The sequence below is a fragment of the Oryzias latipes genome, chromosome 23 (genome assembly GCF_002234675.1).
Source record: "Oryzias latipes chromosome 23, ASM223467v1".
Classification (NCBI taxonomy): domain Eukaryota; kingdom Metazoa; phylum Chordata; class Actinopteri; order Beloniformes; family Adrianichthyidae; genus Oryzias; species Oryzias latipes.
This window is the reverse complement of record NC_019881.2, coordinates 2,568,477-2,582,009: the sequence shown is the minus strand read 5'-3', so window position 1 is coordinate 2,582,009 and position 13,533 is coordinate 2,568,477. Positions and strand designations below refer to the sequence as shown.

Here is a 13,533-nt window from a genome sequence, read left to right as displayed (position 1 = left end):
CCATTTACATGCACCACGATCGGGTCAACAATCGCCATAACCCACCTATCTCCATCGGACAGAAATATTGATTGGAATGAGTCTGACAGCGGCAGAGTATTCCAAACGCTGTGTTTACACGGCACATTTTTATTCTGATCAGGCGTTTATTCTGATTACTTTGCCATGTAACCGCAGCTATTGATAGAAGTGTTCAGGATGTGTTTGAGCTTTGTCACAAACAACAGTTTTGTGATGAAAACTCAGCATCTAGCTGGAGTCAACACTAAGTTGCTTTTGGTACAGCAAGGGTTTTAGTGGCCAGGAGTTTGCTGAAAAACTTGTTCAACCCTTGTGCTATCCTAGGTACGTTAACATTGGGAGTTGGGTCATCTAGACCCACTACACAGTGCTCTGAACCTTTTTTCTTCAATGATTTGTGATCTTCACTGGTGTCCATGGATTACATGAAATCTTTCCACCTTTATCCACCTTTGTCATGGTAGGGAGAACACCTCAATGTAAGGGGGGGGTCATCTAAGATAGCACAAGGGTTACATGTGTGACGTCTGAGTTTACAGGAACAGGGTGTCCAGAGTTTCTCTTACAATAAAAAATAACAATGCAGGGATTATTATTTAGCAAAGGTCAAGCTAGATAACTTCGCATTAACCCTTTAACACCTGGCAGTAGCTTCAGTGTTGACATTCTTTGGAAAGGAAACTCTTAATTAATGGAATTAATTTTCCTCTTTGGCTGTTTTTTCCACTTCCCCCAGCTTTTATTGGGAACTCATGATTGTACCAGACAGTTTGATCTGTGGTTCATCTCTGAGATGATATGCAAACCAAAGGTAAAGGGTAAAAGGGTGAAAATTAGGAGCATTCCCACCCATTTGACTAGGAGAAAGGAAATGTAAACGGAACCAAAAACAGAGCTCTGATAACTGGATCTGTTGTGTGTGTGTGTGTGTGTGGTGTGTGTGTGTGTGTGTGTGTGTGTGAGTGGGTGTGGGATGTCAGTGGCTTCTTTAACGCCTAACTGATCTTCTGTTTTAGGGAACAAGAGCAAACCGCGGGTTTCAACAGTAGCGTTAAAGCAACTCCGGTTTTTTTACCTTGTAATGCGTCAGAGTGTTGAGCATGGTCACCTCCCCAATGACCTCAGAACTGGCATCTACTTCCTGAAGGGGAATGAAGGTTCCTTCCTTCTCATATTCTGGTGAAAATAAAAAGAAACTGTTTTCCACACATTTTTACTCAAAGTTCATGGACGATTCAGGAAAGATAGTTCATTTCTTCATTAGTCTCCTTTTTTTGCAAAGGGTTTAACGATTCATTTGAACAATTTGTGATGAATCATAGTCAATATTGGTTCATTTTGAATAATTTAAATGGATCCAATTTATTGAATTAAAATGGATCTAGAACATCTTTAAACCTCAACCATCAGGCTGGTGTTCTAGCGATCCAGATTGTTTTTTTATTGTGACCAAACTGAAGCCCAACCCCCATTTAAGGGAAAATGTCACAGACTGTGTTCGTGGTAAGCATTTTCAAGAAAAGGTCAACCTTAGAAGCCATAGTGTTTATTTGGTCAAAACTGTATTTTACAATAAAAAAACGTAGAAATCTATGATGATTGCACAGAGGAGGCAGTGTGATGGTATGGGACTTGTTATCAGTGGAAGAAATGTCAGTGCAGAACAGTATCCAGGTGAGAGCAGCTAGAAGGAACCCCATTTCTCTGCAGATTGGAACCCAGTTCTACACTGCGACAGTTGCCCCCACAGAGCGGGGTTCATCAGCGACTAGCCCCAGAATTAAGGAGGAAGGGCTGCGTCACGTACCCACACAGAGATCCTGGAGGGGGCAGTTGTAGGGAAAACCAAACTTGGCTTTGAAGGAGGTCAGAATCTTCTCCTTCAGCTGCTCCACCGTGTCACAGGTCAGAGCGTCCACGTCCAGAGGCTCGCTCACTTCCCCACTACTGCCCACGGCAAACAACACCTTCAGCTTCTGCAAACACAAACACGGACACCTCCAGAGGTCATGTGACCATCCAGTGTGCTACAACGTTCTAGTCAAGTCAAGTAAGTAACTTTATTTGTCAAGATCTACAATGTTGACACATACATAGAAATTGAAATTGAATGTTCACACAGAGAGGTGTGGGCAGTGGGCTGAACTTTAGGAAACTCAAATGTGAATGGATTTGACATTCATTGTTGTTTACTTGTTGGTTTGGACACACATTTAGACAACACACACACTGTCTCTGTGGAAGTAGCAGTGATCAGCTAAACTCTTTCCTTTTATATGCATAACATATCAGGGCGGCCGTGGTGCAGTGGTAGGGTGGTCAACCCCTGATCATAATATTGCAGGTTTGAACCCCGCCTTGCCCGCCCATGTGTCCTTGGGCAAGACACTGAACCCCAGATTGCTTGTCGCGGCAGCGGAGCCGCCACCAATGTGTGAATGAGACTGTGACGGTAAAGCGCTTTGGGCCTTCTAGGAAGGTAGAAAGCGCTTTACACGTATTTACCATTTACATGCACATCCATCTTTACAAACGTTTGGAAATACAAACAACCTGTGTTGTTTTCTAGGACATAGTTTCTGCAGAGTGGCAGCAGTTCTTCAGAAAATCACCTCCGAGTTATGGACAAGACCGTTAGCTTCCAACCCCTCACACCCCCAAAATAATATAGCGGGCAGAAGGACAGCAAAGTCCTACGTGGATCTAGTCGAGTCGATGCAGTGTGGGGAGGTTGTGGCCCGCTGATTGAAGCGCCTGTGTCCCTGCTACATCACTGTATTTTTTGTCTAAAGGTGGACCGATATCATCTTGAACTCTATGGGTTAGGAATGAATGGGACTTCAATTCATGTGTGAGTCAAGGCAGGTGAGTGAATACTTTTGGTAATATAGTGGATATCTAAGCTAATTTCCCTTAACCCTTGATCTATCCTAGGCACTTTAACATTGGGAGTTGGGTCATCTAGACCCAGTAGACAGTGCTTTGAACCTTTTTTCTTCAATGATTTGTGATCTTCACTGGTGTCCATGGATTACATGAAATCTTTCCACCTTTATCCACCTTTGTCATGGTAGGGAGAACACGTCAATGGAAGGGGGGGGTCATCTAAGATAGCACAAGGGTTATGGGCACCGTACAGCTGTACGTCGTTAGTGTGTGCAACTTGCATTATCCTTACAAATACGACAATGGTACGTTTCATTTTTATGAAGATGCATGAGCAGTGACCAAGTTGGCTTATAGATGAAATCTACGGGCCAAGCAGATACCTTAGGAGTAGACTATTCAATCAAATAACTTTATTGGCATTTAAAAAAACACAAAAACTTTAGTAACTTCTTCATTGTTTCCTAGTCAGATTCTTTGCTCTCCTCTCACCGTCTATGAAGCTTTATTTTTCTGTTACCAATGAGTTGTTTCTGTTTTCTTTAGCTCAGCCACACAACACTGCTACGAAAAGCCCCCCACACCCTTCATGAAGAACGCTTTCAGACATCCTGCTGTAGACTAAACCAGATGTATTGCAGAAGAATCTTTCTTTTTTTTCAAATGAAGTATAGGAAAAGTAACCCATAGATGGTGTGTAAATGATTTTAACATCATATGACTGTACACATTCTGTACAGGTACAAGTAAAACATGCTGATGAAGCAAGGACAGATATACTGGGGGGGGGGGGGGGAGACATGTTGCCAGAAAATCCACTACTTCTGTCTGCGACCCTCCATGGGACCCGAAACCACAAGTACCCATACGGGGGTTGACCGAATGTGACTAAGGCATTGGGTATCCATTAACACTCTTCATCACCACAGTAAAGCGGACCACGGTTGCTTCTGTGAAGTGCTTTAATTTTGATAATGTACACTTCAAAGGCCACTAACCCGCTTATACCTTAGTCACTTACAAAAGAAATAAATTTTCAACCAGTTTTTAATCCTTTGGATTTGAATTTCATCACGTTTTTTTCAAAAAGTGGACCATATGTACCGTGACAACGCGCTGCACCACGGCTGCAGTAGAGATTCTGCGATACAAAGCGATATTTATATATGCTGATGATCACGATGTGTTACATAAAGCATCCGTTCAGAGAGAAAGTTCACCTCTTACCGCTTGTTTTAATCCAGATGATGAAGCTAAAGGTTGTTTTTAACCCTTGTGCTATCTTAGATGACCCCCTCCCCTTACACTGACATGTTCTCCCCTACCATGACAAAGGTGGATAAAGGTGGAAAGATTTCATGCAATCCATGGACACCAGTGAAGATCACAAATCTTCTTCTTTCTCTTTCGGCTTTTCCCATCAGGGGTCGCCACAGCGAATCATCGTTTTCCACCTCACTCTATCATGGACATCTTCTACCCTAACATTAGCCAACTTCATGTCCTCTGTTAAGACATCCATGTATCTCCTCTTTGGCCGTCCTCTTGCCCTCCTGCCAGGCAGCTCCATCTCCAACATCCTTCTACCAATATATCCACTATCCCTCCTCTGAACATGTCCAAACCATCTCAGTCTGGCTTCTCTGACTTTGTCGCTAACACAGGCAACATGAGCCGTCCCTCTGATGTACTCGTTCCTTATCCTGTCTAACCTGGTCACTCCTAAGGAAAACCTCAACATCTTCATCTCCGCTACCTCCATCTCAGCCTCTTGTCTCTGTCTCACTGCTACCGTCTCTAACCCATAGAGCAGAGCTGGTCTCACCACTGTCTTGTACACCTTTCCTTTGAGTCTTGCTGGCACTCTTCTGTCACACAACACTCCTGACACTTTCCTCCACCCGCTCCAACCTGCCTGCACTCGCCTCTTCACCTCTTTTCCACACTCTCCGTCACACTGAACTGTTGACCCCAAGTACTTAAACTCCTGCACCTTCTTCACCTCAGCCCCCTGTAACCTAACGCTTCTACCTTGATCCCTCTCGTTCAGACACATGTATTCTGTCTTACTACGACTGACCTTCATGCCTCTTCGTTCCAGAGCAAACCTCCACCTCTCTAGCTGTTCCTCCACCTGCTCTCTACTCTCACTGCAGATTACAATGTCATCCGCAAACATCATTGTCCAGGGAGATTCCTGTCTTACCTCGTCTGTCAGCCTGTCCATCAGCATAGCAAACAAAAAAGGACTCAAAGCTGATCCTTGGTGTAGTCCCACCTCCACCTTGAACTCCTCTGTCTGACCTACAGCACATCTCACCACCGTCATACTTCTCTCATACATGTCCTGAACTACTCTGACATACTTCTCTGCCACTCCAGACGACCTCATACAGTACCACAGCTCCTCCCTCGGCACCCTGTCATACGCCTTCTCTAAATCTACGAACACACAATGCAGCTCCTTCTGACCATCTCTGTACTTTTCCATCAACATTCTCAAAGCAAAAATGGCATCAGTGGTGCTCTTACGGGGCATGAAACCATACTGCTGCTCACAAATCTCCACCTCTTTCCTAAGCCTGGCTTCCACTACTCTTTCCCACAGCTTCATTGTGTGGCTCATCAACTTTATTCCTCTATAGTTGCTGCAGTTCTGCGTGTCACCCTTGTTCTTAAAGATCTGAACCAGAACGCTTCTCCTCCATTCCTCAGGCATCTTCTCACTCTCTAGAATCCTATTGAACAACTTCGTTAGAAATTCCACTGCTGTCTCTCCTAGGCACTTCCATACCTCCACAGGTACGTCATCAGGACCAACGGCCTTTCCGCTCTTCATCCTTTTCAGAGCCTTCCTAACCTCATCCTTTCCAATCTCTGCTACTTCCTGCTCCACAAAAACCACATCTTCCTCCCTTCTTTTCCTGTCATTTTCCACGTTCATCAGCTCCTCAAAATACTCCTTCCATCTTTTCTGTACACTCTCCTGGGTTGTTAGCACCTTTCCATCTCTGTCCTTAATCACCCTTATCTGTTGCACGTCCTTCCCATCTCTGTCTCTCTGTCTGGCTAGCCTGTACAAGTCCTTTTCTCCTTCCTTTGTGTCTAACCTGTCATATAGCTCATCGTAAGCTTTCTGTTTGGCCTTTGCCACCTCTCTCTTCACTCTACGCTGCGCTTCCTTGTACTCCTGTCTATCTTCCTCAGTCCTTTCTACATCCCACTTCCTTTTAGCCAACCTCTTCCTCTGGACGCATTCCTGTACTTCCTCATTCCACCACCAAGTGTCTTTACCGTCTTTCCTCTTTCCAGATGACACACCTAGCACCTTCCTACCTGTTTCCCTGATAATTTCTGCTGTAGTTTCCCAGTCATCTGGAAGCTCATCCTGACCACCCAGGACCTGTCTCAACTTCTGCCTAAATTCCTCACAAGTTTCTTCATTCTGTAGCTTCCACCACTTGGTCTTCTTTTCTGTTTTCCCTCTCTTCTTCTTCCTGACCTCCAGAGTCATCTTACACACCACCATGCGGTGCTGTCTGGCTACACTCTCTCCTACCACCACTTTGCAGTCATTAACCTCTCTCAAATGACCTCGTCTACATAGGATGTAGTCCACCTGAGTACTCCTACCTCCACTTCTGTACGTCACTCTATGTTCCTCTCTCTTCTTGAAGTAAGTGTTGACTACAGCCATTTCCATCCTCTTCACAAAGTCCACCACCATCTGTCCCTCCAGATTCCTTTCCTTCACACCAAACCTGCCCATCACCTCCTCATCACCTCTATTGCCCTCACCAACATGCCCATCAAAGTCTGCTCCAATAACAACTCTCTCTCCTCTGGGGAAACTCTCTATGACCTCATCCAACTCACTCCAGAATCTCTCCTTCACTTCTAACTCACAGCCAACCTGTGGCGCATACCCACTGACTACATTCACCATCACCCCTTCAATTTCTAACTTTAGGCTCATCATCCTGTCTGAGACTCTTTTCACCTCTAGAACGCTGTTTACAAACTCCCGCTTCAGAATCACACCTACCCCGTTTCTCTTCCTATCAACACCATGATAGAACAGTTTGTATCCTCCTCCAATACTACGTGCCTTGCTGCCCTTCCACCTTGTCTCCTGCACACACAGTACATCTACCTTCCTTCTCTCCATCATGTCTGCCAGCTCTCTGCCTTTCCCTGTCATTGTGCCAACGTTAAGAGTCCCTATTCTCAAACCTATGTTCTTGCCTTTCCCTTCTCTCTCTGGCCACGGACCCTTCTGCCTCCCCTCTTTCTTCGACCAACAGTAGTCAAATTTCCACAGACACCCTGTAGGTTAACAGCATCGGTGGCGGTCGTTGTTAACCCGGGCCTCGACCGATCCGGTATGTCTAAAGTGTTGTGGATGATTCGCATGGTTATTTTGGCAATTTTTACGCCGGATGCCCTTCCTGCCGCAACCCTCTCTATTTATCCGGGCTTGGGACCGGCACAGAGGCAACTGGCTTGCAACCCCTGTGGCTAGATTAGTGAAGATCACAAATCATTGAAGAAAAAAGGTTCAGAACACTGTCTAGTGTGTCTAGATCAGTGCTTTTCAACCTTTTTTGAGCCACGGCACACTTTAACCCCGACAATAAATCCTGCGGCACACCAGCATCCAAATAAAAAAAAAAGCAGAAATTCATGGTCTGTATTGATCGACCCCCCCCCCCCCCCCCCCCGCAGTCTCATGTGGATTTTTGTGATAATTGTGGCAGAAAAAGCAGGAAGTTGCAGCTGTTTTTTTCTAGGAGATGAACGACCAGCTAAAGACGAGCTTTAGCTGGTATTTTTGTTAGAACTGAGCGACTTTATCAGCAGAATTAAGAACAAGGAAGTGAAGACTTTAACCACTTCTGATTGGTCAGACTGATGACATGTGATTAAGCCTTCAAGAATGATTGGCGGAGACAGTTAAAGGGGCGGGACTTTTCCTTACACAGTTATAGCTGCAGCTAAATCGCGGTACCGTGATTCTTATCAAAATGTCTTTAATAGAATCAAATAAACACAAAGAAAAAGTAATTTTAAGATCTTTTATATTCCAAACTACTCATTGTTTTATCAGGGCATGTTTGGATACACAGAGAGCTGATTTCTTGGAGATGGAAAATGTTTTTAGATCAGTGAATGAGTGCAATTTCCCACGGCGCACTTGACCATCTCCCACGGCACACTAGTGTGCCGCGGCACACTGGTTGAAAAACACTGGTCTAGATGACCCAACTCCCAATGTTAAAGTACCTAGGATAGCACAAGGGTTACAGAAGCCAGCGCAGTGATACAGAACAGTTAAGCTCGCATGGCTCGCGTGACACCACTATAATGAAAGGGCTTAAGGCACGCTTCATCTCTTTAATGGGATCATGCAGCACAGAGCGTGAGATAGTGGTTAGTTAGATAAACTTTTCTGGTTTGAGAATTGGTCATTCGTGAATTTATGTGGAAAAAGTGAGAAAAGTTGTGGTGTTCACATGGAAACTTCACAGATGAATCACAAATGAACCCACATAAGAAGTATGAATGAACCACCCAAAGAACACGTTAACCAACGTAAAAGCTAAATTTGGCCCAAAAATGAGTTTGTCAGTTGTGTAATTTTAATTGTTAACTGCGCCGTAGACGCGATACAACAGCTACACATCGGTGGTTCATGCATGAAAAGTCCGTTAGACATACGCGGAACGGTCGTGAAAAGAAAAAACTTTGCATCTCACAAAAATCATACACAATTGCGTTAGATTTTGTGATCATTTTTGTTATGATTTCCTATAGAAATGAATCACTTAACCCGTGTGCTATCCTATGACCCCCCCCTTCCATTGAGGTGTTCTCCCTACCATGACAAAGGTGGATAAAGGTGGAAAGATTTCATGTAATCCATGGACACCAGTGAAGATCACAAATCATTGAAGACAAAAGGTTCAGAGCACTGTCTAGTGGGTCTAGATGACCCAACACCCAATGTTAACGTGCTTATTTGTGATTTGTGACATGAACACGTCAATGTAAGGGTGGGGTCATCTGGACCCCATAGACAGCACAAGGGCCAATTTTATTCTCATTTAGATTTTCCCCCTCCTTGGACTAATGCTGGACTGCAAGTTCCCAAACTGGGTCACAGAGACGGCAGTAGCGCTGAAAGCGGCGGTCTTTAGGAAGCAGCTCCTGTGGTAGATGTTGAACCTCACCGTACTGGCAGAGTGTCAGAATGATCTCATGAACCCATTCAACCCATTACAATCACTTCTGAGAAGTTTCTGAGGAAATAACTTTAAAGCTGTAACATTTAGTTAATAACCATTAAAATGCTGTTAAAAGCAAAACTACATCAACTCTAAAGAAGGAGTTTCATTTCAGATTTTCAGTACAATTATCAAAATCTCTGTTCTTTAATACGATATTCACTAATCAAGCTATTGATTAGGAAATGAAAAACGCTAATTATGGATTTTCTACCTGAGATCGTCTCATCAAGACCCAGAAATGACGTCAACGTTTCATTCTAGAGCACAGAGAAACGTTGCTGAAACTGCTCATTCTACTTCCTCATTGGTTGAAACTACTTTCCTTTGATTTCTCCACAAAAAGTTCGACATAAAAAACCCTGAATTAAATTTACAAAATGACATTTTTAGATATTTGGATTTGGAGAAGTCAGATGTTGATTGAGAATAGCCAACGGAGTGGAGAACGGTCTACGGCCTACGGCCAGGGTGCATTTGTGGCCCACTAAACTGAACTAAATTATACATATCCTTTTCTATTTTTTTAAGGAATTAAGAAAGAGGGATAGAAAAAGAACCAAAGGAAGAAAACAAAGAAAAGATAAATATATATATAAAAATCTATCCTTTAAAATATACTGTATGTGTTAATACTCATTAACCCTTGTGCTATCTTAGATGACCCCACCCTTCCATTGATGTGTTCTCCCTACCATGACAAAGGTGGATAAAGGTGGAAAGATTTCATGTAATCCATGGACACCAGTGAAGATCACAAATCATTGAAGAAAAAAGGTTCAGAGCTCTGTCTAGTGGGTCTAGATGACCCAACTCCCAATGGTAAAGTGCCTAGGATAGCACAAGGGTTACAAATTAAAGCAGGTTTTCATCCACATGTTATTTCTTCCTCTGTTGAGGTCAATTACTAAATCCAAGCTCCTGTTTAGACCTTTCTGTAAAATTTTAGATCCCTTTGTGGCCCGCTCCTGGCTTAAGGTGTACCCCACCTTTGTCCGATAGTTGCTGGAAATGCCCCATCATCTCCATGACACCAAACGGACCTAAAGAATTTTAGCTGAAAGTCTCAGACATTATGCAATAAAAACGTGAACTAAAACTAAGCCCCAAACACCTGAAACTCATCTTTTTATTGTCCCCTCTCCAATGAAAATTGTTTTGAACATGGTCTGATGATGGAGCACATATATGAAGAAAATTATGTTCCAAAGTGCATTTGAGAGTATTTCTTTATTCAAATTGTTGTAAATCAGCAGCAGACAAAAAAAAAAAAAACATTTGAAAAAGAGCTTTTATGTGACAGAAATGACGCTGCTCTCTGATTTCTCAGCAACAGGTAGAGGAAAGGGGTTCCCGTCCATAGCTCACAGGTAGATTTCTAATGAACTCCTGCTGCTCTGCAGAAACTATGTCCTAGAAAACGACACAGGACTTTTGATTTGAACTAAAAACAACGTAATCCTAAATAAAAGACCACTCGGAACGGTTTGAAAACAGATCAGAAGATGGTTGGAGAGGGACTTTAATGAATTTACAGATCTGTTTAATCCATTTGTATAATCTAGCATTTTCCTCGTGAGTCTCTGGGATCCACTCGTCATGGTTCTATATGGATCTCTTTAACTTTTCATCGTTTCATTGACTCTTTTCTGCCTCGCCTCGGTCCAATCAGAGCTCATCTCATGCTGAGTCTGGTAGTTCAGCTCCATGACCCCCTCGTCCTTCCATTTCCTGATCCTGTGTTGAAGTCAATTCAACTCAATTTTGTTTCTATAGCCCAATATTTACAACCATAGTCGTCTCAATGGGCTCCATACCGGTAACTGTGTAATAAACATCAATGATAAAGAACATAAAGTCATAGAATTCAATAACAGACTAGACCCTCCTAACTTAGACCCTCCTTAAAAACCTTTGACCTTTGTTAGTTTTTTGTACCAGTCTTTTTGGAGGCAGGTGGAGGTTTTTGGTGATGGAGTCAGCCGCTGGACTGTTCAACTTATCCAATCTCTAGAGCCTGAGCACTCTGAGCTGCTTGGAGTTTGTCTGGTTTTGGTTATCAGATGATTTACCATAAATCTAATGGGCTGTGCACATGAAGATAATAAAGACTGTGTCTATCTTAAGCCCATAAAACCAGAAGAGGAAGTAATACATGTGCAGTCAAGGTACGACAAGTAACCGACCGAAAACCAGAAGAGGGAACTGGAGAGTATTAATGGCTGGTTGTGACACGTGGAAGTGGTGCAGACCTAAATGAAACATCGGCACAGAGAAGCGTCCATGCATGTTCTGCAGCCTGAAGGTGTGTTTTCTCACCAAGGAGCTGAAGTTCTGAGCCTCCCACAGCAGCCAGTCCTCGCTGAGCGTGTACAGAGCTTTGCCCGTCACGCAGTCCACCGGGCCTTTGGCGATCTGCTGCATGAGGGCGCTCACCAGGAAGAACAAGTGCTGGCCCACGCTCTCCTGCACCAAAACACGAACCCTGCTGGTTAAACTGGAGACATTCGTCAAACTATCGAGCTTTTTTCTGCTCCGGTTCACTCTGATCAGTTTGACACCAAAAAATGGCGGCAAAAGTTCTGTGCAGACGAGAAGGTCTGAGCAAAATGCATCTGGTTTTGATAACATCTGTTATGCAGCTGTCGTGTGAAAACCGCAAGTTTAAGACGTGTGGCTTGACATATTTATAACAAACAACTGTAACACTTTAAGATTAAAAAAAAGGAAACCGCTAAACTGCAAGTCCTTTCTGCTCAAACATTTTGCATTTCTTGTTGTCTATGTTTTTGAATGTTTACGTTGAAATTTCTATATGGAAGCTTTTTTCTTCAGGCACCAGACCAGCAGAGGCTTCTAAAGGAAAATCTCTAACAGAAATCTTCACAGAGGCAGTTTTTCTCACTAACAGACTCAGATGTCTGCAAACAACAGGGAAAATGATCCAGCATCCCGTCTCAGCGGGTTAGAACCGGCACCGTCCTGAAAGAACTACAGTTTCTTTCAGGCCTGCACGGCTGCAGAAGAGACGGACCACAGATGTGGTCGTATCACTGCTGTGGTTTCTACTGATGTTGTCGAAATTCTTCTGCTTCCTGTCTTTTCTCCTTTTGCAAAAGAAAGTTGGCTGCTGTCTTCATTTGCTTTTCTGGTTGCTGGGGTCAACCGTGAAGTGAATTGGTTCATTTCATGTCTAACATTCAGAACTTTTAGAGTTGAATCAGGCATAATACTGTATGTCATCACAAAGAAACGGGATGGGTGGTGTCCCTCAGGGCTCTGTTTTGTATTTACATTATGTTATGCTTCATAAAATACCTTTAGGGAAGCTGTCTTATGAAGGTAATAATGTTCTAAAAAGGACGAGCTTGTAGATTTGATGTGAGAAATGGTAAAATAGAATGTGAGATAAAAAAAATCTGCATCTATGTTTAAAAATCTTCTGCTGTTAAGTCTGTCAAACAAAACCACAACTGACAAATTCCCGTTTGCATGTGTTCATTTAGAGTTACAACCTCATATCTGTGATTAAAACCGCTCAAATCTGCTGGCGTGAATCACAAGTGCGACACAACTGCGCTGAGATGCTCGATTCCCTCGCTGGAGGGAGCGGCAGACGTTGTCCCTCGCCGCCATGGGGCCCTGTGTTGCCTGGGCAGCACAGAGTCACCAAGGTCCAGCGGCCGGCAGCAGGTCCGGATGTCGGGAAGGCGCCCCCAGGTCCCTCGGCTGGTGCCTGCAACAGCAACAGCCCCAGCCGCGGGGACCCCCCCCCCCCGTGGAGAGGGGAAGCGGGGACCACTGATTGATTGCAAAACGACCCTCAGACAGGCGTAGCCCCGGGGGTAACCTGGGGCGGCAAGGTGCGTTCGAAGTATTGATGATCAATATGTCTACAATAAAACAAAACAAAGATTTACTTTCTCAGAAAATATTGGTTGTAGCATGAAAACGAGGCTTCATTACCGGCTCATATATATGTAGACATTTATTCATTTTTGAGAGATTGATTTGTACAGAATGGTGTTTTTACGGAGCTTGCACTTTGTTGACAGTCCCTTGCAGGCCGCGTCGCTGCTGCAGCGTCTGGATTCACAGCTCGAAGAGATCATTTCAATTAAAAGGCAGGAAAAAAACAATCTTTTTCTTTAGAAATGCATTTGTGGTTCACCCTCCGTGTTCACACAAAGTGATTGAGATACATTTGAACGTTTATCAGAAGAGTTACTGAAGCAGGAAGTCCGGATCTGTGAGGATCTTTCTAACTCTCTAACTCTGATTGGTTGATCCCCCCCCCCCCCCCCCATTCCAATTCAGATCAGTTTTGACACAAGTTTCTCCC

General features: G+C 43.8%; 1 protein-coding gene across 2 annotated transcripts in view; it reads right to left on the bottom strand.

Moving 5' to 3' along the window:
* The window catches only part of plxnc1 (plexin C1), a 62,106-nt gene that overhangs the window by 14,501 nt on the left and 34,072 nt on the right, over positions 1–13,533 (bottom strand). For both annotated transcript variants that reach the window (XM_023952137.1, XM_023952138.1), the window contains exons 21-23: positions 11,511–11,657; positions 1,829–1,997; positions 1,097–1,197 (exon numbers count right to left, since the gene is read on the bottom strand). In XM_023952137.1, the coding sequence (XP_023807905.1) occupies positions 1,097–1,197; positions 1,829–1,997; positions 11,511–11,657 (417 nt within the window). The remainder of the gene's footprint in view (positions 1–1,096; positions 1,198–1,828; positions 1,998–11,510; positions 11,658–13,533) is intronic.